The sequence below is a fragment of the Spodoptera frugiperda genome, chromosome 16 (genome assembly GCF_023101765.2).
Source record: "Spodoptera frugiperda isolate SF20-4 chromosome 16, AGI-APGP_CSIRO_Sfru_2.0, whole genome shotgun sequence".
In the NCBI taxonomy this organism is placed as follows: Eukaryota; Metazoa; Arthropoda; class Insecta; order Lepidoptera; family Noctuidae; genus Spodoptera; species Spodoptera frugiperda.
This window is the reverse complement of record NC_064227.1, coordinates 35,468-59,393: the sequence shown is the minus strand read 5'-3', so window position 1 is coordinate 59,393 and position 23,926 is coordinate 35,468. Positions and strand designations below refer to the sequence as shown.

Genomic DNA, 23,926 nt, shown 5'->3' with positions numbered 1-23,926 from the left:
TATTTGAAAGAGTACGATGGCAGTGTGATTCCATATAATTGTTTTTAAAGTCTGACCATAAATGTGGAAGATAATCCAGGGAACTCCTTAAAAATGAGCAGAATGAGCTCCGCGTTTACGTTGAAGTGATGCATACTAGCTTATCTTTCTCAGTAGCCATAAAATTCAGGACAGATAGTAGCATATCTGGCATAGAATGATGGGTAGCTTGATGTGCTGTCTGAGTTACATGACTGTATACCTATGTGGGTATCTAATCTGTTTGTGTGTTTGACAACTGACTATGTATGTAGCTTATGAACAGGTTACTGTTAGCTGTCGGCTCGGCAGATCATAAGTAAGGGTATCAGGTTAATATACATTTGAAAATAATGTAATTATGCGTCAATATGGATAGATATTAATATTATTCATTTACACGGTACTGTCTCATATGAGCAACGCGTTTAATAGGTCGACCCATACTCAAATAAGTTATTCACTAAAAATCAAGAAATAAAAAACAATTTTAACAAAAAAAAAACCGACTTCAAAAAATAAATATTCCAAAACAAATTAATATGCACTAAAAAGTAAAAGAAATAATTGCGTATTTTTCAACAACTTAATAGATCAACTAACTTTACTAACTCATCACACACATTATAATGTAAGTAGGTACAATTATTGTTATTTTTGGAGTCGGTGTCAGCCTAGGAAACGCCAACAACTAGCACGGCACGGGCGGAGTGGTGGTTGAGTACCTACTTACAACTGGTGTAAAACTGCAATGTTTTGTTGTGATAATAGGTAAATAACAAACCTATCTTAGTTGGCTGACACCGACTCCAGAAATAACAATAATTGTACCTACTTACATTATAATGTGTGTGATGAGTTAGTAAAGTTAGTTGATCTATTAAGTTGTTGAAAAATACGCAATTATTTCTTTTACTTTTTAGTGCATATTAATTTGTTTTGGAATATTTATTTTTTGAAGTCGGTTTTTTTTTTGTAAAATTGTTTTTAGAAGCTCGCAAGGTCTCGCTTGAGTCCCACGAGATTTGTACTCCCTACATGTAATGCTAGATAATCTATGTGATACTTTTTAAAGTGTAATGCTCGCAAACCTGATATAATGTGGCGGCTGCTATCATTGGTGGACTTGACGGACGTGAGGCAAACCGATATCTAATTACACTATCATACATACGGACAGCCATTAATAATATACAATTGAAATTGTGATAGTTTGACATACATTACATAGTTATATTATAGTTATTAAGTTACCTAGTAAATACAACTCATATAGATAATTTCAGACACATAATACATTTTATAAAGCTCGGTAAATGTTGAAAGCTAGTCGATTATAATGTAGTTCCCTCGAATTAGATAACATCAACGCATGCATTATATTTATAATGACCACGCCGGTATCCGCCGCTACATCGCATAAATCCACTTGTATTGCTCTCACAACAGCTCGCGCGCTATTTAGGAGGCTGTTTGCAATCTGTACTGCACTTTGTAATGCACATTCTAATTATAAGCCAAAGATAACATGATACGGATCACATTTACTATGTGTTTATTTGTCACATTCGTCAACACCCCTACTCTTCTCGCAGGTGTCGTAAGAGACCCCATATTTAACTGAGAAAGAGCACCAGTGTTCCCTGAAAAACCTTTTAAACTGAAATCTCCAACCCATTGGCCAAAGTTGGAGATAATAGAAATCCTCATTAAAGAGCCATGACTTGTTGAGTTGAGAATCTCACGCATTGTAGAAGATTCAATAGAGTACAAAGACCTATCTTGGTACTCTTCACTAAGTGTATTGAACGCAAACATTTGCATGCTCAACCAATTTTTCATCCAAATGAAAACAGTTTGCTCCGAGTATTAACTCTGAATTGATTGACCTCCGAGTTCACTGAGCTACCGAGCACCACCTAGAATACCTAGGTACTATCTAGGTACTATCTAGGTACCTAGTGTCGAATAATTCATCGGATGACGTCACAGAGTCAGCAGTCTTCAAATTAAATGCTAATAGTATCGTTCCTCTCGTCTGTTGTAACTCATCGCGCATTCCAAAACGAAGGTTTAGGAAGCTTTAACGAAATGTGATATCATCGTCCTTCCTTTTATAGTCTTTGTACAAGGTGGAAATATCATAGAGAGTAATTACTTCGATTTCAAGGTTAGAAAAGAAAAAGCTCGACTGATTTACATTTCATTTGTTGAACTAAAGGAATACATAGATACAGTGGTAATTAATAATGCCCCTCGAGGAATTAACAGGCACACAGTATTATGCAACATTTAGGAAACTAGTGCGCCTAAAAAAGGAAGGCGACTCTTGAGTCTTGAAGAACATAAACGACAGAACAATGAACGAGAACATAAATCATAATTTTATTCGCGAAAATGATATCTTGGCCTTTTTAGAACTTAAAGTGGCGCATGGTGTAACAAGAAGCGGAAAACAAAATTATCAACCCGCTCCTGCTGCTACCCAAACCGCACCCTTACCTCTCCCGATACCAACGACCTAATTGAACCAAATAAAAAGCTCGGACAAGTCCCGAATTTATACAATTATCGAGCCCTACCCTGCCTGCCCTCACCTGCCCTGCCTGCCCCTGCCTGGTCCTGCACGTGAACCTAACGGGCCACAAACCATGGCCTAACGAGGGAACCGAATGGAAACGAAACAATGTGCCACACAGACATAAACTGTAACGTTTTATAGTAATGTGTTGCAACCCGCGGGATATTGTTAGTATTGGAACATCTACAGTATGGACAGGTAACATAATACATGTACTTATGTAAGTAGCCAGGTTCCAAGAATAAGGACTCAGAGATTGGATAGTAAATGACTTTACGGACAAATAGTTGTGAAGGTATTTGTTTTGATAAGAAGATTAAATAGTAATTGCTTAATGAATTAATGATTGAGCCAAAACGGGTAATTAATGTCTTGGGTTCAATTTAAATTTATACGTAGACAGACAACGATATCATTATTTACGTCTGTAGTCTGGCCACAATTACATTTTAGAAGTTGGAATAAATAAACACAGCAATATTTCTCGCTAATTATGAAAAACAAACGAAGTTAAATAAATACATAAATAATTAGGTGTATGAATATGTACTTTAATGTATAGTTAAAGCGAATTAATAAAGATGACCGCGGCATCCATCACTCCCTGCTAATTGCCTCTGATCCCTCCGAGGTGAGGGCACGCAGATATCACTCAGAGTGCTCATTATCATAATGACATATACAACACTACAATAAACAGACATCTTAGACACTACACAAGTATATGTGCAGAAGTACCGTTCAGGATTACATTTGGAAAGTATTTAACATGATAAATTGAAAGTGACAATGAGTTTGATTTTTATAGTCATTGGTGGTGGCACAATATAGATAGATAAAATTCAGACAGAGCTGGTCATGAGCGAGATAAAAGTATTAAATATATTTCAAAATGAAGCTTTGTGTTACAATTATATAAAATATTATTTCCAACAGTACAATATTGATGAGCCCCATCACTGTCAATCCGTGTACATGATGTCTCCTTCCGGAGCCAGTGGAGGGGGGCGGATTAATCAGAACCGAAGGCGTCCAATTAAAGCCGTCTGTAATTGAAGTGGTATTAGCATTCTGGTCGCGAGCCTCCCCTAATGGCACTTGAGCAACTTGTACATATCTCTGGTACCGCGGCACTACGGCACTACGGCACTACGGTACTTCGGTACTATGGCTACTTTACACTAACATCGCGAGGAGAAACTTTCTGAAGCTAAGGAAAGGGGGGTGGGGGGGTTGTGTCGCCCGTGTTTACAGATCTGTTGCGTGATATGTTATCAAAACTATTATGATAAACATGTCGTATTCTAAATAAGAAAACATTTAACAATGAAAATGTCTATCAATTTAATGTGGAACTAAGCACAACGTACAGACAAACTAACCTAACCTCATCTATATTGGTCACCGAAGGGATAAGCGAAGGTGTGTCACAGTAAACTTCAATAAAGATGTTTTTGATTCGCCAATATTTCCTCCAGCATACAAGCATTGTTATGTATAATGTGTATTATGACTGTCAAACAACATCACGACCCAAAACTGAAATTAAACGAGTCACTGAAGATCAACAAAGTTATTACAACAGATATAATTACGTAGTCCTCTTAAACCCAGTACTTACTGGTACAGTACACTCCGTCTAATGTAATCAGGGAGCGGACCGTTTGTCCGACGTCTCAACAATTTCAGAAGCTTTTAACGTTTCCACACGAGTTACAGAGAAACAGGCTGAGATGAGGCGCCATAATGGGCAGACACACCACACTGGCGACGCAGTGGATAGCTGGATGCCTGGGTGACTGGGTCGCAAGTACTATGGTATTAGAGACAATTAACTTGGAAACTGATTGATTAAAAAATTGAAGAATGGAAAGATGGAGAGAGAACACGGCTAGCAACGTTAACATGGAAGGATAACAGGTAGGAAGTTTAAAAAGGTGACGACAGAAAGTTTGTGTTAGAATTTTACAAATGGGAAACAAATCTTCATAAACATATTTTACGTAAATATGTCATTAAAATAAAATAACTATTATCATCTTGTCACTAGTAATAAATCAAAAGAAACTCCAACACGAGTACTAGATAACGAGTCAGTGACTTATTGCTAACAAGACAAGTGTAGTGTAAAGCAATAGAAGTCTGCCACGTCGGCTGTGGAAGTCTGCCGGCCTACTACGAATCTAGGTAGAAGTCAGCCGAGTCCGGGTAATCGGTTCTAGTAATGAATAGATTATAACGAGTGTTGTTTACCCGGGACCGGCGCGGAATACTAACGCGGGATTATTGCCGGCGCCGGGACTCAGCCCGGGACACTTTTATCAATGAAATTGTTTTTCTTTTGTCATCATTTGAATATAATAATAACGGAACTGTTTATTATAAATTACATTACGCAGCTATCCAACGTTCAACGCTGCATAATAAGTGTTCCACGAAATTAGCTATTAAATTACTGTTTCGTCTCTTTGGCACTTGATTGGGTACTTCGTAAGTTTACTTTTGACACAATAGACGAATGATGGTTGGGTTGGTGAAGTTCTAAATACAGGCAGTAACAGTTCGCCACACAGTATACTCACGTGACAATCACCAGCAACGAACAGCAGTGTCGGCAGTAGAGGGTACTCGCTGCAGCTGAGCTACATACTACACTGGAGACTTGACTCACCTGCAACAATGAAACAGTAATCATTAGTAAATAATTTTTAGTTAATCTTTAGAAAAACTATACATTAAAAATGTAAAAGTTTAACATCGAAAGTCCCGTTTCTTTCATTTATAATTCTATTCTCCATCAAACCTGATGATGTGGAATACTGAAGATTGAAAGAAGGAACCGTATTGCTTCCACAAGTAAAGAATGAGGGCAGAAGTTAACATAATGTCTTTAAATGTAATAAGGTTGAACAAATAAGATCCATCGGTATATAACTATAACTACTGCGCAGCACTCCTCGATCCCTCAACTCGAGACATCACTTCAGCTGAGGACTCTCACGAGCAATATTCTAGTAGTGAAAGTATTAATAAACAGGTTTAGCATATTCCAAGAAATTAATATCGGCACAACATAATCATTAAGTAGTTGTTATAAATAAATGCTCATTGACGTCGAGTAGCTATCTAGCTAATTGTAAACATAAATGAAATACATCTGAGTTCCCCAATGTCGGCTACATGACACTAAATATATTCAGTAAACGACATGAGCAGGGACTGTACATTGTGCAGTATACAAGATGAACTCCGGTAACTTGATGAAGTGAATAAATTAATTGGTTACATTTAAAAACCTCTAGATGATGTTTTATTTATATTTTACACAGATCAGGGAACAAAAACCTAGACTTGAAACTCAACAATGTTGGCTTCAACTAGTGAATAATGAAAATGTTGTAATTTGTCATTTACCTCAATGTTGTAGGTACCGAGTACTATGTTTGTTATGTTAGAGGTAATTGTCTCGATTCGCCTTTTAGATGCTAAATGATAAAAACGTGTTCTTTAAATATTGGTAGAACTAATTAAGTTTTGACTAAAATAATAATTTCAACTAGATAATTAATTTTTACAGCGCTCCGCTAATAAAACAAATCGAGGAATGTTTTAATCTCGGCTTTAATATCAAAATTTTTATACTTTGATTTCTAAAATAAATAAAATTTTATGTAATGTTGTTCTATCACGAGCCGGGATTGTGATACTTCAATATAAAAACTCGACATCAATTTTATAACATCATAAAAATCCAGGTTTTATATATTTTAAAGTGGAACGTTTTCTAACACGGCAATATACTGAGCTCGGCAGGGAGGCGACGATTGGCATAATGTAGCCAGAGCGGCAGGACGGGCGAACTATCGCTGCGTCGAAGCAAAATAAACCGCAAACAGTAATTCCCGCAGTCATAAGTGAAACGAAGTGTTCCGCAAATTGAGCCCATTATAGTCACCAGCGTCCGGAGTCCGGGATCGGCCCCGTGTCGCTCGCGTGTCGTCCGGGATGGCTACAAGGCGGGGCGTCATAAAAATACGGGATAAGTTTATTATCGCATGGGATTGGAGCAAGCCCCGTATTTGTCAAAGTAAGTGGCGCTGTTGTGGCGTTTTATTTTACGTCGCAGATTTACGAAGGGTGCCGACCGCTCGTGGACCGACACAAGTATCTATTTGCACACTTCTATGTCGTGGTAAACGGGGAACCAAATTAAATATAAAACTGGAATGTCTGTCTACTACTGTGTACAATGTAACAAGTTTTCAGACACAAAAGCAATAAGTATAAGAGTGGAACTCCATCGTAAATGAATATTTAATTGAATCATAAGTATGTAGTTTAAAAACTTGTTTACTTTAATGGTTTAAGATAATTATGAAACAGATCCCCCACACCAGCCGCCATCACATCACATCACACAAACAGTTTCAATATGTATGTGTACGTCCGCAGTCATCACACGGAGCATTTATTTCTATCCACTTGTACCTGCTCCATTATGAAATCAAAGGAAATTCAACTCTAATTCGGCTATAAATAACGTTTTAATTAATTCGCTCCGGGAACAGTTATTATTTCCCACTTGTGAAATAAAGTTTGAATTGAAATGAAAGCGATTGATTGTAATTATTTCTGCAAATTATATGACGGAGCATTAATGACGACTCGCCATTGTCACGTCATCAATCTATCCACACGAATTGTTGTTATTTGGAGTCAATTAATATTATCTATGAATTATTGAACAAACAATACGTGTGTTTAGTTTTCCGCCCATACTGCCTGACTGCAAGATACATAAATACTTAGCTAAGTAATAAAGTTAATCTAATCTTATGACGTTATAAACACAAACATCGGCGGGCGCTGCATAAAGCCGACACCCCGGGGTCCGGGGTCCGGGGTCCGGGCCGGGACTGTGCTCTCACTTCACTAGAGAACTTAATAAATGAGCCATGCAAGTGCGCCCGATAATGAATGGAGCGCTTTTTATTTTCATAAACCAACGCCATTTTTATTTGTAAAATTTTATCTTTTTTGTGTCGCGGCCATGCGGTGAGCGGCGATGAAATTTTAATTAATGCACTCCGCACTTTTATTTGCAATGTTAATTTCACGGGCGCCGCGACGCGTGCTCATTATGAATTGAATGCCTTAATAGTATTGTAAGTACTCCAATTATTTTTTAATATTTACGAAATACAGCTGCAGTGGTTCTAGCGCGGAGTACGATGGTATATTCTTTCGTTTAATGGTCCCTCGGTATGAGATCTTGATAAAATTATTGCGACAATAGATGGCACCTTCATTAAAACGTCTCAATTTCAGCTCGGCCATTGTCGCGCCGCCACGGAACAAAAAGCGAGTTGGTCCCGGCGGGCGCGGCGGTGCTGGGCAGCAGCCGCCCGCCTCGTGGCCGCGCGAACCTTTTTATTACCCGAGGTGCTCGTTAGAGATCTTTCCATGCAACAATTACTCAGATATTCTCGCTCCATTCGTTTCTTTGCCATTATTTTTCATCCCTTTCTTGTTTTTATTGCGCCACGCTCCGTTTCCCGCGCAGCCAGCGTTCAATGTATTTTGATTAAGGAGTTTGTGGAGCAGTCGTTCCCATCGCGCCGTGTATCGGTCGCGGGGAGGACAGACGATAATCTCGTTAATTAGTACGCGCGACTAGAATAATTAATTCCAAGTGAAAACTGTTGAAAATGTATATTTTCCTTTGTCCGGGGCCAGGACGTGGTGCTAACACAGTACTGTTCCGTTAAAGGGTTTAAAGAAGAAAATCTACTTTCAATATTTACGGAAACCTTATTATCTAAGTATTTATAGAAGAGAGCAGGTTGAGCTAAAAATAACGGGGGATTGGATAACTAGCGAGCAGGGCTCGTCGGTTTATTAGTACGAGGAAATGTGGGGCCGTGGCGGCAGATTATAATATTATTAAATCAAAATAACTTTCATCATTTAGGTACACCTGATGTCCATAGATGAACAAGTAATGTACATAACTGTGCACAATCAGTCGGCGGTCCTCAACACACAACAAGCCAGGTAGTCGTGCACGCTTGCACGGTTGCACGCTTGCACGGTTGCACGGTGGAGGAGCTGCTCCAGCCTCTATATGTAATTAACCGTTTTTTACCAACAGAGTGCCATAAATTAGCTGCCGGGGCCTGCGCGACCCGGTAATGAAATGTACGGGGTGGTAATGAAAAAAAAAACAAATTTATACCCCGCCGGGGAGATTTATGCGTTCCGGTGATCTGGGCCTGAGGTCAGGTGTGGCGGCGGAAGGGTTGGAATGAAACTGCTCATACAATTATCTCCTGAAGGGGTGACATACGATAATGAGATGGGTTTGTGGGGGGGAACACAATACACGACCACACAATCGTGGTGATGGGTTGTAAAGCCCGCGTCAAGTTAAAGTTTACGGAGATGTTAATAATAATATAATAGAGAAGTAGTACTTAGAATCCATAGAGCCAAGTAGCTCAGTAGTCACCATTGCGAAACTAAACCAACGAGGCAGTACTTACCATCAAGTAAACATAAATATTAGTTCAATCAAAAGCTGGTTAAAGTGACCAGATTTCGATTCCGTGCTCTTTAATAAAAATCTCAGCAAGTCGTGAAAGTAGCGGGAGTTGGAGCGGTTAATATTTTTGTTTCATCAGCAACCGCCAGCCATCGATATACCTCGCGGCTCGCTCTCGATTCAATTAATATCGATTCCAAGTTACTGCTCAACTACACTGGGATGCTGTTCTTGGAAATAAATCTACATTTTCATATATTATCAATACTGTACCGTGTACACGACTCGGTAAAGTCACGAGCAAATGCAAGTTGTTAGAGATTTGAAAGTACGTACATAAGAACGTTGCTTCAAGTTCTCAGGTTGGCGTTCCTGGAAAATCTAAGCAATGCTTAGAGAGTCGAGTGCATGTGTGTGTGTATAATAAATAAATACCGTTCTAATGGAGCCGGCATTAATGCGCCGCAATATAAACTGAAGCTCACAGCTAATGTGTGTGACGACTGCCGCCTGCCGAGCCAGCTCCTGTCTAATTCGTGCATATTCGTGCATATTTGTGCGCTAATGTTACAAACAAACACAGGCACGCGCTGAACTCCAGCAAACTACCCCCCCCCCCACGAGTCTCATCTCTAGATTAGTATTTAGTGGTGGATAGAAGTGGATGAATATAAAGGGGGATGCCTTTTTGTGTGGTGATTGATTGATTCGCGAAGTTATCCCGCGCCTCGATCAATCAATTAATTACAGCGCGCTTTTGTTGCGCGGCGACATCTTCACAATCTGCAGCATGACTAGCGAACTATGCTCGCCCGATACTTCCGACGCTATACATATATATACATCGCCTAGATCTATATACTTATTGATCGAGTATACATATGTATACTTCTATTTAAATTACGCAATCGATCGCTATGGACCTATTATTTCCAAAGTCCAAGAAACGTTAAATGTGATACGAGCATTGAATATCTTGACAACATGTCGGACACGATGACACGAGTGTCCGAACACGACCGACTGAGTGCTACACTAGTGTAGTACAGCACAGGACGTGTGCCGCACTGTCAGCAATTACGTGGCGGCGCTGGATCAGGTGGCAGCCTCCCGGGACGAGCAGCCACTGTCTAATACTCCGGCTGGAACCCGAGCCCTGGGAAAATATCATATTCCCTTACAAAATATATTATCAACAGACAAAGCTTCCGAGAAAATAAAGAATTATTCTAAATAACTCATGTTCGCGGATTCTGTTTAAGGCCTTTACAAGGTCATCGCAGTGGGAACATTGCGGAGTATTCCGCCGTGTGCTGCAGGCGCTCACAGCTGACACGGAAACCTTTTTATGATCGCACGTAAAAGTATCTCACAGACTAAATGTTTAGGATAATATAATATTAGATACTGCCGTGATTCCTTCCGTATATTGAGTGCGTGCGTCTACACCGCGTGATGATTGCTGAATGCTGAAATTTTCGAAGTTGTTTTTTATGCGAGAAACGAGCGACGGATCGTCTATTGGTAAGCAATCAGCGCTGCCCATAGATACTCACAACACCAGAGGAATCATTTCTTGTTTCTTCCTATAAGTAGTTCTTTTCCTGTCCCACACGTTTGCAACGTCTCTATAAATAAAGTAAACTATCCACCGCTACCTGTACCACACAGGGGTAGGTATCGAGTGGTTGTGTACTAAATGTAGCAGCTGACAGGATTTGTCACGGCCGGGGAATCAATACGGACTGTACTTCCATTACCGTACTTAGTGTATTTTTAGACAACCGAGTGATCGCACCACTCCAACACTTCAACAGCCTGTAAGGACATGCCTTTACCAATCCCCATTAAGACAGTCGTCGGTGCAATAACAAGTCACGTTTTGCAAGCATAGCATTAATATTCTAGTAACTAAGTAATCTGATTTTGAACCGCTCTGTATTGATATAATAATTCATTAATAAATCGGACGTGAGAATAAACGTTTGTTTCCTTCTGCCACCTATCCTCATGGATACACTTCATGGCGACCCTGCTATATAAAAATAATAGCAGAAATGACAACCGAAAATTAAGACAAACGTAAGGAAGAAAAATTCTAAATTGAAGAAAGAAACAATTTAAATTCAAGAAAGAAGCACCAAAACAGAAGAAACAATCTTAATTCAAGAAAGAAGCATCAAGACAGAAGAAACAATCTTAATTCAAGAAAGAAGCACAAAAGAAAACATCAAGAGAGAAGATGGGAAAAACTTATTCAAAAGAAGAAACGGTAATAGCTCAAAATGCAAACGGTGAAGCCAATGCCAGCACCAGTCAAGAGATTGGACCACTGATCAGTATTGAGAAAACACTTTTGATTATAATACTGATCGTTTTACTTCTCGGAGCACTTTATTTTATCGCCAAAAAGTGCCAAAAGAGCGCAGTAAAAGTCTTAAGAAGAGAACTCAACGCCAGTACATTTAGTGTTGTTTCACAACCCCAAGCAACATCGGCAGTCTAGAACGAGGTGTCCAGGGATTTGCCCGGCCCACGGAGTCCAGGGTATAGCCCGGCCCAGTACCAGCGGAGTCCAGGGATTAACCCGGCCCACGGAGTCCAGGGTATAGCCCGGCCCAAAACAGCACCATATCCAGCGAGACTGTCAACTGAAGCCATCAGTGGGAAAAGAATTCCAGTTCGAGCACTCGTCGCCAGCGAGTCGCTACATCGAATCAGGTTTTATTATTTTTAGTAAAATATGGATAGTTAAGTAACAAGTTACCTATAAATAGGTAAATTCACTAAATAATAATGAGATACCGATTGTAATGCCTTTAAAAGAGTTGTTATCTATATCAAGCAAGTTGAAAGAAATTAAGGATTATCTTATAAAAATCGGTCCTGTACGGAGACAGACATCCGATACAGCAGAACAAAAAGTTTTATTAGCTCAAACGGAATATTGTAAGTTGGAGTCTATTTTGCTTGACGTACAAAGAAAAATTGAAAATTCTGAGTTAAGTCCTGATAGTTTAAAGACAATTAATTCTATCATAAATAATATACATATTTGTTATAATAAGATCATAAGCTTATGTAATATAACTTCAAAGTCATCAGAAACATTATCAAAGATGGCTGCAGAATCATTTAATTTAAAAACAGCCATTGCACTTTTACCCATAATGACTGATAAGGAACAAGACACTAAGCGTTTGATAGATAGTATTCAATTATACAGTTCAATGATCAACGATAACACCAAAAACCTACTAATAGAGTTTGTTTTAAAGACTCGATTGTCTGAAGGTGCGAAACTCCGACTAAAAGCTTCTTATGCAACTATAGACAGTTTGGTTACCGATATGCGTACATATTTAATACAAAAGAAATCAGCAGCAGCTATTCAATCGCAAATTTTAAATAGTAATCAGGAGCGTCGATCTATTGAGCAGTTTGGCAATGAATTGGAAAAACTATTCGTTGACTTAACTATAGCACAGGCTGATGGCGATGACTCTAAGTTTAACATATTACGTCCAATTAATGAAAAGTTAGCAATTAAACGTTTTTCAGACGGTTTGAGTAATACGAGGCTAAGTACCATAATAGCTTCTCGCCAGTTTACGTCATTGCCAGAAGCTATTCGTACTGCAATAGATGAACATACGTTATTGCCAAACGAAGATCACATCATGAACTTCAGAAATCCTCCCATTCAAAACCGGCCTTACAATAGACGAGGCAATACGTATATAAATAGGGGTTATAAAAATTATAAATACAATAACCTATCGAATAATCAAAATATTTCACAATCTAATTACAACAATAGGTACATGCGCGGAAGCAACCGTGGGACACCGCGGGGCCGAGGTTTCGGATTTCCTCGCACACCTGCAGGCGTGCAATATTTTCCGCGAAACAGTGAACATTCACGTGTTCAAGTTATTTCGCAAGAGTCGCAAGAACCAATAATAAATGAACCAAGTATGAGCAATGAGTTTTTTCGTTCCTCTAATGAATGATAATAATGTTTTTAACTACAGTAAAAGTAATGTAGTTTCACTTAATATAATTTCGGGTAATTGTGCGACATTTTTAGTAGATAGCGGTGCTACTATATGTACTTTAAAATATGAATGGTTAAATGAGTATTTAATAAGTAAACTTTGTTACGATAAGATAGTTATAAAAGGCATAAGTGGACAGTTAGTGTCAGAGGGCTACGTATATTTAGATTTAGTTCTTAATGGTATAGTATTTAATCAACGGTTTTACGTTTTTAAGAATTTAAGCTGTCCTACTGATGGTATATTAGGTCATGATTTTTTGAAGCGGTATGGAGCCGTCGTTGATTACAATAAGATGACTATGAGCTTATCAAATTATAATGAGACAATCTGTATTAGTTTTGAGCGTGATAACAGGTTTCGTCAAGTTATCCCACCCCGTTGTGAAGTGATAAGACATATCCCTTGTGAATTTTGTGAAGATGTTGTAGTTTTAGCGAAGGAAATTGACTCGGGAGTTTTTATAGCGGGGCTAATTGCAAAACCAATTAATAATTATATACCTGTGAGAATTTTAAACACAAAAGAAGAAGAGATCACTGTCGATTTATCAAGTTTATGTATTTATTCTCTTAACACATTTGACGTGTGTAAATTTACAGAAGAGAATTCTTCTACGGACCGCGTTAAAAAACTTTTTTCCTTACTTGACTTAAGTTATATGAATAAAGAAGAACAAATAAGTATAGAGAATATATGTGCAAAATACACTGACGTTTTTCACTTGCCAGGAGACAAGTTATCAGTCACAAATTTATTAGAACACTCTATTACTTTAAAAGATAATGTTACTCCGGTTTACGTTAAACCGTACAGAATCCCACACTCGCTTAAAAACGAAGTTGAAAAACAAATCCAGGATATGTTAAAAAATGATATTATTGAAGAAACCACATCCGAGTGGTCAAGCCCCGTATTGCTAGTGCCCAAAAAGGCAGATAAAACAAATGAAAAGAAATGGAGACTTGTAATTGATTACCGTCATCTAAATAACAAAATTCAAGACGACAAATTCCCATTGCCCAATATAACTGAGATATTAGATTCCTTATCAGGCAGTATTTATTTCTCAAAATTGGACCTTTCTCAAAGTTATTACCAACTATCTCTTAATGAAAACTCTAGAAAATACACGTCATTCAGCATAAATAAAATGTATCAGCTTTCTTTAGACCCAAGTTCGCGTAAATGTACAGCTTTTACGGCTGGTAAACAATACCAAATGAAGCGTTGTCCTATGGGTCTCAAAACAAGTCCTAGTGTATTTTCAAGGCTTATGACCATAGCAATGGCTGGCCTTAATTACAAGAAATGTTTTATTTACTTGGATGACTGCGTCGTGATTGGTAGATCGTTAACACATCATAATAAAAATCTTATTAGTGTGTTAAACCGGTTAAGAGAAGTGAATTTAAAATTAAACCCAATTAAGTGTGAATTTTTAAGACATGAAATCGTTTACTTAGGTCATAAAATAACATCGGATGGTATATTTCCTGATCCAGCAAAAATTGAAACGATGCACAAGTATCCGACACCGGCATGCGCTGATGACGTCAAGCGTTTTGTCGCGTTTGCCAATTATTATAGACGATTTATACCTCGTTTTGCAGATATTGTTTATCCGATGAATACATTGTGTAAAAAAGGTGCAAAGTTCATTTGGTCATCTGAATGTCAATCGGCATTCGAAAACCTAAAATTAGCACTTATGAACCCTCCAATTTTAGAGTATCCTGATTTTACAGAAAAAAAATATATTTAGGTTACAAACAGATGCATCGAAAATAGGCTTAGGCGCAATATTGTCAAATAGCAATGGAAAAGTTGTCGCATACGCTAGTCGTAATTTGAAACCTGCTGAGACAAGATATCCAGTAATAGAATTAGAATTACTTGCAATAGTTTGGGCGGTCAACCATTTCAGACCCTATTTATATGGCAGAAAGTTTAAAATCTACACTGACCATAGACCTCTTGTCTATTTGTTTAATTTAAAAGAACCCTCTAGCAGGTTAACGAAATTTCGGTTGTATCTAGAAGAATATGACTTTGAGGTAGAATACGTTCCAGGTCGAACCAATGTGGCTGCAGACGCACTGAGTCGAATTCCTATAACGAGCCAGGAACTAAAAGACATACAGGAACACGTCGTCAATGTCTTGACAAGAAATCAACGTAAAAACCTTGCATTGACACGTAGTAATGATGGACTAGAACAAGAGACACCCACAACGTACAGGTCTGATCAACCAGTCGCTGCGGAGATACTCAAAAAACCTGACAAAATAGTAGAACTTGTTTTTTCTGATTTAAAGGAGAAATTTTTGAAGAATAAGGATAATATTTTATCAAATGCAAAGCTTTGTATTTTTGTTCCATCGCATTCTGCGATATATTTAGACTCCCGATCGTTATCGACCGTAGAGGTGTTAGCGAGGGATCTAGATCAATTTTGTAAAAGATTAGCTATAACAGAGTTGTTAATCATTAAAAATAAAAATGCTAATATTATAAAACCTTTGTTAAGTGAAAGTAAAAGGTTGCAACTTAATTTGCCTCGTTTTGTTGTAATTAGAGGCATTACGAGAATATATGATGACGACGATAAAAAAGTAATAATGAACGATTTTCATTTATTACCCAGCAGTGGCCACGCGGGGGTGAATCGTATGCTGAATAACATTAAAAGACATTATTTTTGGCCAGGCATGTCTACAGACGTGGCGAAGTATGTTAAAAAATGTAAGAGCTGTCAGTTACAGAAATATACTAACAAGAACGTTAAGGAACCAATGGTAATAACGTCAACACCTAGTTCCGCTTTTGATAGGGTTAGTTTAGATTTAATAGGCCCTTTAGAATTAGACAATTATAATAATAAGTATATTTTAACGGTACAGTGCGAATTATCAAAATTTGTTGAAGCGTACCCTATACAACAAAAAGATACGATTACAGTTTCAAAAACTTTCGTCAATAATTTTGTTTTACGATATGGTACTCCACAAGAGATTTTAACCGATAACGGAACGGAGTTTATGTCGTCCGTATTAAAAGAAACATGCGAATTATTAGGTATTAAAAAATTAAACTCTACTCCTTATCACCATGAAACATTAGGCTCAATTGAAAACACACACAAACATTTGGGGGCTTATCTCAGAATTCAGTGCAGTAATAATCGAGAAAATTGGAGCGATTGGGTTCCCTTTTGGTGTTTTTCGTTTAATACCACGGTCCATACCGAAACAAAATACACTCCATACGAATTAGTATTCGGAAAACTCTGTAATTTGCCTAGCAATTTACAATTAAGTGTTGATCCATTGTATACTTTTGACGACTATCCTAAAGAATTAAAATATAGACTTCAAAAAGCTCATGCAGATGCTAAAAAAAATTTATTAAAAAGTAAATCATTAAGAAAAAGTATATTTGATCAAAATGTACACAGTATTAACTACAAACCAGGTGATTTAATTTTAGTAAAAAATCAAACCGGTACGAAGTTAGATAACATTTATAATGGACCATACAAGGTAATAGTGGATAATCCACCCAATGTAAAAATAATTAAGAATGGTAAAGAATATACTATTCACAAAAATCTGACAAAATTATTCCATTCCTAATTGATTAATATAAGGATGTATTTGCATTGTATACGTTGTTTCTTATTATATAACAATATTAATATACATAGATTATTATTATACATTTTACTATACATAGGTTATTGTAATTTTTTATTATTTTGTAAAAAAAAAAAGATATATAGCGTGACTTATTTTTGCATCTTTTTTTTTTTCTCCCTAACGGGGGAAGGTGTAGTCGATACTTTTCGGGGGAGATGTAAGGACATGCCTTTACCGATCCCCATTAAGACAGTCGTCGGTGCAATAACAAGTCACGTTTTGCAAGCATAGCATTAATATTCTAGTAACTAAGTAATCTGATTTTGAACCGCTCTGTATTGATATAATAATTCATTAATAAATCGGACGTGAGAATAAACGTTTGTTTCCTTCTGCCACCTATCCTCATGGATACACTTCAAGCCTAATCTCAATTTACAAGCGAAAGTGTTGGCTATAAATACAATATCTAACAATAATTCTAGCTTCGTGTTTCAATAGTTGCTAGTAGTGGCTATGTTGGCGCGCTATACATTGTAAATTCATGTTTTTATACCTAAATGTTAGTAGTATAACTTAACGTACATATGTAGTAACTGATGTAATGTAATGTTAAGAGATGATAATAAAGATATACAGCAAGCCAGCAGCACAACACGTACCATCCTCGAGGGACACTACACACTACACACTACATACTACATGGTACTGATACTGAGCTTATACGCAAGAGTAAGTTATTAAGATTTATATAATTACATTTCTGAAGGCATTGACTCACAAATTCAGCAGTATATAATACAGGATTGATGGTAGATTGCAATTACTCCATGACCAGCACTAAGACCAGAAGAGAGATGATTTAACAGTGGATCAAATCTCATCACATGTAGGTAAACACAATACAGAGTGGGCTCCGTGTGAACTAATGATGTTTGTCGTCAATGATTGTAGCATTCAGCTCGTGTTGAATGTCAAAGGGCTGTCAGTTTACACCGCGGCGTGTAGCGTGCAGTACTGAGTGGCGGGCACACCGGGCCGCGTGTGTGGCAGCCCTGTGTTTGTCCGGCAGCGGGCGCCAGCAGCAATTAACAAACTCGTGTCAACTTAATCAGCCGCCGTCACACGCTGCGACCTACAGCTCTGCCTACACCCGCTCTGTGTGGGCCTGTACTGCACCGCAACCTGCCCGCAGCTGATGGGTGCTAAATAATTAATATTTCCAATGTGACACGCAAACACTTGCTACTTTACAGATAGTTTTGAACCTGGCAAATTAATTAACTCTACCACAAATCACCTAATTTACAAATAAGTGCAACGTACAATAATTTGAAACTAAAACAAAGAAAATTAAATTAAATTAACATATTCACAAGTTATGTTATGTGAACATGTACAAAATATTGATCGCCATTCCTTAACCATTGGTAGATTTTACATTGAAACGATTAGAATACGATACAACTGATCGTCTTTCGCAGTGAGTCAATGAAACATCTTTGCAAACGTAACACTAGACATGCAGCTCTCATGTAAATAGTGTAAATACCCAGATCCAGTACAACATGTGTCTCAGGTACTGCATAATGATATAATAATATTATGATAATGGCATTCCTCCTAAATATTGATGGATGATGGATCATCAAGTGTATTGACAGTTCTGAGAATTGAAACATAATTAGTAATTAGTAATTATGCCGGTGTAGTTAATGAACCGGTCATATATTAACCGATATACAATGACGCAGTAGTTGGACAGACTACACTGCACTGTAGTGTGGGGGTTTAACTTTATTTAACAAAGGAACTATCGGACACGTCTGCTAGAAACAACTAAGTAAATATTTAAAGCAAGACCTAATCAAGAAGTGTGTCTTAATTATTCCACAAAAATATTTGCACATTTATGTATTATACATTTCACACGAGAATTGGTACAGCACCTCCAATAACAATACATGTATAAGTAAGTCTCGCTGTACCTCACGACTCGCGCCTCGCGCCTGGCCGCGGGCCGCCGGCCTCTAAATCTCATCAAGTAAGAACAAATTAAATTCTAAAACGTGCCGTATTTATCTTGTAACACGGCAACACTAAAATTGGAATTGTTCGCGTAAACTTTTCGATAACGACCTCTAAATCAATCAACCGATCCACGACCGACTCCGTGGGCTACTGAAACGAATTCGCGAATTTAATTCATCCGCTGTTGAGGAGCCAACACACTGGACTACTGGACCCGCTCACACAGCAGTTTATTCTGCGTAGATAATTATACTAGTCAACAATCTGTTTGTGTATGTAAACAACACAATATTCAGTGCATTATAATGTTCATATTATTTCCCCCAAATCTGCCCGTGTTGCAGTACTAGCAGTGCCCAATATTGCCAGTGAACCAACAATCTCCCGTGTCGAGCCGCAAGTAATATAATTTGCGGAGTTATTGTGTACACATCTAAATGATATCGTTTAATTCCAGCCTTTGTGCTTAACACGAATTGTTTTAGAATCGATTAGAGCCGAGCGAGTGTTTAATTATATTTTAGGGATCGATTAACTTAGTTGTGGGCTCTCTGTCATCTGCAACTGATTCGATTTCAGTTGACGTGTTTGTGTGTGTGTGTGTGTGTGTGTGTGACTCAAGTTCATTTTATTGTTGTTGTTACTGAAACATCGTAACACTATTGTTTGTTAACAGTTTGTTGATTTAATATTGGGAGAGATATTGTTCGTTAATTGCACGTCGTAACTAGCAAAAACTGGGGTATTTTACACCTCTGGGGAGAGACAAGTATTACGTCATATTTTAGTGCTAAGATAGAGTACATATAGTATTACATACAGAGTACCTACAGATAGTTGAATTACAGGGAGCCTCGGCTGCGGCCCACCTGCGCAGCAATCACAAGGCAACATCTTTTGAATAACAAATCAGTGTAAATGTACACGAGTGTACGTACGTGTGTACATTAATTACACGCCTGTGTGTGTGTGAGCTAACTCCAAGTATGTTCGCTCCCGTTAATTAAAACTAGCAGCGTGCATACCTCCGCCGGCGGGTAAGATCTGCCGCGAAAAACTTCGCAACTTGCCTAATTAACCGAACCATACTTATCTGTATTACTCATCATACACCAGGTGGAAGTGGGCTAGAGTTCGAACTCGATCGGATCATGTACTTCATTGGAAACATATACTACATATATGTTGTTACGAAAATAAACGTGGAAAGTTTAGAAGTTATGTTTGTATACACACAACTCAAACTTTATCATCAACTGGGTTAAGGTTTAACTGGAAGTCAATACGTTATCACGCGAGCTTGACATAAGTGCTGCACCAGTTGACGCGATACTCGTACAGTTACAACCGTCAGCGGCTGCAACCTGTAAACCTGGCGTAGGTACATGTTTGTGCTTCTCGAGTAAGAACTTTACTTACTTTATCGGAAGGCAAAGAGGTGTGGAGGCACCGATGGAGGACCCATGTTACCCATTTATATCTAGCTCTAACGTCACCTTTGGAAAGTTTACCTTAACGCATGAGTATTTCGACAGTTAGCTTCAAAATGTTCTTGCCAATGTTTGCAACACTTAGCATTACATTAGTGAGTGAGTGACAATTTCTAATTTGTTTTCAACATATAAGATAACGGATTTATTCGTGGTTTTCTCGGAACTAATTTCCAAGGATCACGAGTGAGTAGTACGAGGGAGTCACGCGCGTGGTAAACACCGCCAAACAGCGCGGAATGTGTTTAATGAAAATGTTCACGTCTACAGCTCCGTGATATTAATTTCTGTAAACATTTGCGTTTGAAGACGTTCTCTAGTGATTACTAGTTGATTCCCTCTTCCCTCCTCCGAGGTACAAACAGCCGCGGGCCGGAGTATCGTCCGCAATCATTCCTGGCACTCCGCGCCCGCAACGTAATTATTCATGCTTCGCGTTCATAACATCCACTCACATGCTCGGGGTAACAGCTTCATTACTGCGCGCAATTTTTGCCACAACACTGTGTTACCGCGTAATGAGTCGCATTACTTTATTATTTAGTCAACATCAGCAGCTTCCCGCACCACGCCACGGGGCGGGAATCTGCAACATACTAGGAATGTACTGATTTGCATTAGTGATTGTCATCGTTTTAAGAATGTTACTACCTACATAGATTTGGATAAAGTAAATCGATTGATACATTCCGATGTAAAACTACTCAGGGTCGACGAGAGCCACCGTGTGCTCTGTAAATGTAGCTCCGTCACATTATCGCGGAATGGCTTTGTTTGTACAAGACCTCGCGTTACGCGGCGAACTATTGTCGTGTTTACGGCGATACTTTCTCACACTCAGTCGGTATTAGCACATTATGTAGCAGATATAGGGCAGCGCATGATATACTATATACTATAATACATAGATATATTATTGGCGCGACACACTTAGCGGAATGAATCCGGGGCCCGGCGGTGGAGTGCGGCCGTTTGTCACTATTTATGGGCAATAACATCGTATTAGTTATGGACCGTATTCATCACGCCATTGATAATCCTCATTTACTAACCTTTTAGCTTTATTGAACTTATTACGCGACACAATCGCATTTCACAAATATTCTCTGTCAAAGCTGGTGTTACTGCTTAGCGATTGCATTGGAACTGGCCGACAATGTGGATTGACATTGGCACCTGTACTGCTTAGACCCGCTCAGTGGTCGACGCCTGCATTGAGCAGTCACCGACATGTCGTCTAGTTGGTGATGTTTGATGCCACGTCTGTTGGTGGGTCGTTGCTAATATTATGTAGTTATATGTAGAGTACAACAGTTCTAAGATTGCTTTACATAAATCATTTGTTTTGTAAAAAGTTTGTACGAAATAAAAAACTTATAGAAAAATTCCAAACTTGGGTCAGTTGGGGCAGACCTAGTTATATTGTAAGGTAGGGGGAGGTACAACAAATAAAACTGACAATTTAGTGAGCCCTAAATAAAGTTTATTTATTTATTATGAAAACTTTTAACAAACTCAATCTAAGGAACAACGTTATCTGTTCGCTTCTACAAAGACCTTGTTTTTTCTCTTCCCTTACATTGCGAAACGCCGACCGACCCGAAACTTTATAATGCGGACCGAGCACACACTGCCGCAACGACGTAACCGCCACTATTCACTACCACCACTGAGTCACTGAGTCACTGAGTCACTGAGTGAGTGAGTGAGTGAGTGAGCCAAGTCCCCGGGAGATAGAATCAATCCATTCATTTAAGTTGAGCGCCCATTGACGCTTTGATCCCGACAACTTGTCTGTTAATGTCGCGCCGACTTTTTAATCGCCTCTTTACTGGTGACGTTAGGGAACGGGATTTAAAGACATTTCTTTTTTTCCTATAAGAACTTAGGAAGCTAAGGAGTTCTCCTAAGCAGAGTAAAGAGCAAAATAGAAAGTGGTTAAAGTTGTTCTCCTCCTCACATCCTGCCTGTTCCATTCTATTTGAGTAATAAATGACGATGGAAATCTACTGAAAGACAAATGTTGTTCCGAAGGGTAACTTAGTTAAACAAGCACATAGAAATATATTTGCACATAATAAATAACATACAGGAAATATAAAGAATCCCGGGAAATGTCTCCGCTATAAATCCCATCAGTAGTCTTTTCGCAACACTAATTAGATTGTTTACGTAACAAAAGGCGAACGCATCCCTTTGTCGTCTGCCGGGATCCGGGACTTTTTACCAATAGTTGGAGCAACGACTCCGTACAGATTGTATCTCCACCGCTCGGCACTACTCGGCACTGCTCGGCACTACTCGGCACCGCTCGGCAATAGAAAGTGGATCGGCAGACCTTATTACAAGTTTGGAAGGATGTTGATCCGCAAAGTTAGTGTTTGTTGGCAGAAATAAAGGGAAGCTAATAAAATAGAGGACAAATACACTGTCATATCGCTCGCAATACTTGTTTCGGAAGCCAATTCAGGTATATCACAGGCAGTGTAATATTCAAATGGTTTGGAAAGTGTATGTCCTCATCACCTCCATTAATCTTGGAGCCAGTAATCTCCGTGATGCTGTGCTGGCTGCTACCGTATTCCACGCGTGCCCCGCGCCGCTAATGTGTGCTCAGAACTCACGCGCCGCGAGCTGCACGCGCCACAAGTACAGCGACAGAAGGACAAGTCTGATGCTGTTCTCGTGATAACAACTAGATGAACATTTCCACATTCTACATATAATACTTGTGGCGTCCACAACAGACTATGAATTCAAATTATAATTGAGTTATGAAACTTACGATGTAGACATATATGACGAGTCTATGATATAGATAAATAATTACATTACATAAAATAAAACCTGTAGGCATCAGGAAGTGAGGGCTCAATAGCGAGAAATTAAGAAAACCAAGTTAATTAAGACAAATTGGAACACGAGGAAATTGTTGGGCAGACATTATTGTAAACAACGTTAATCCCTGGCCAGGCAGGCTGTGGCTGGGCAGACGTGTATGTCGTGTGGCACTCACTAGGAAATACTAGGGTCTTACTGGAGGTGCGCATAATGTGTCATTAGAGGCGACGCGGCCGTGGCCACAGGAATGTAGGTACTGACTACTCCCTGCGGAGGCGACGGATGGAAAGATAGTTCGAGGTAACTGTATCTGTGTACTCATATTATCTAACATTTATTTTTGTCTGGAAGACATACTGAAACACACGCGGTTGGCTCGATCTAAGCTACTACGTGTAAAGTCCCATAGAAAACCAGTGTGAAACCACCGAAACGTAGTGTTTCGTCGTGTGAGTGATGGTACTGGAGGCCCGATCCTTCTCTATAAAAAGGTCGGTAACGCATTTGTAACTTCTCTAGTGTTGCTGGTTGGTGGGGTGTCTAAGTTTCCTCAGACGACGTTCCTTACCATCAATCGATTTATCTGATCATCTGCTGCCATATCCCATTAAAAATGGAACTGGCCAGAAACTAAAGAGCGCCACCTATTTAGATTCACCTTTTTCTTTAGCTTCCATTACATTCATGCATTTAGTAATGCCTGTTTAACAGTCTTTTGTCCGAATACC

The 23,926-nt window shown here is 38.7% G+C and overlaps 1 protein-coding gene across 1 annotated transcript; it reads left to right on the top strand.

Annotated features, from left to right (window-relative positions):
• The first annotated feature begins 10,965 nt into the window (after positions 1-10,965).
• On the top strand, positions 10,966-13,295 carry LOC126911581 (uncharacterized). The gene has a single exon (XM_050699398.1). The coding sequence runs from the start codon at positions 11,954-11,956 to the stop codon at positions 13,151-13,153; it is 1,200 nt and encodes a 399-aa protein (XP_050555355.1). The 5' UTR covers positions 10,966-11,953; the 3' UTR covers positions 13,154-13,295.
• Positions 13,296-23,926: the final 10,631 nt, after the last annotated feature.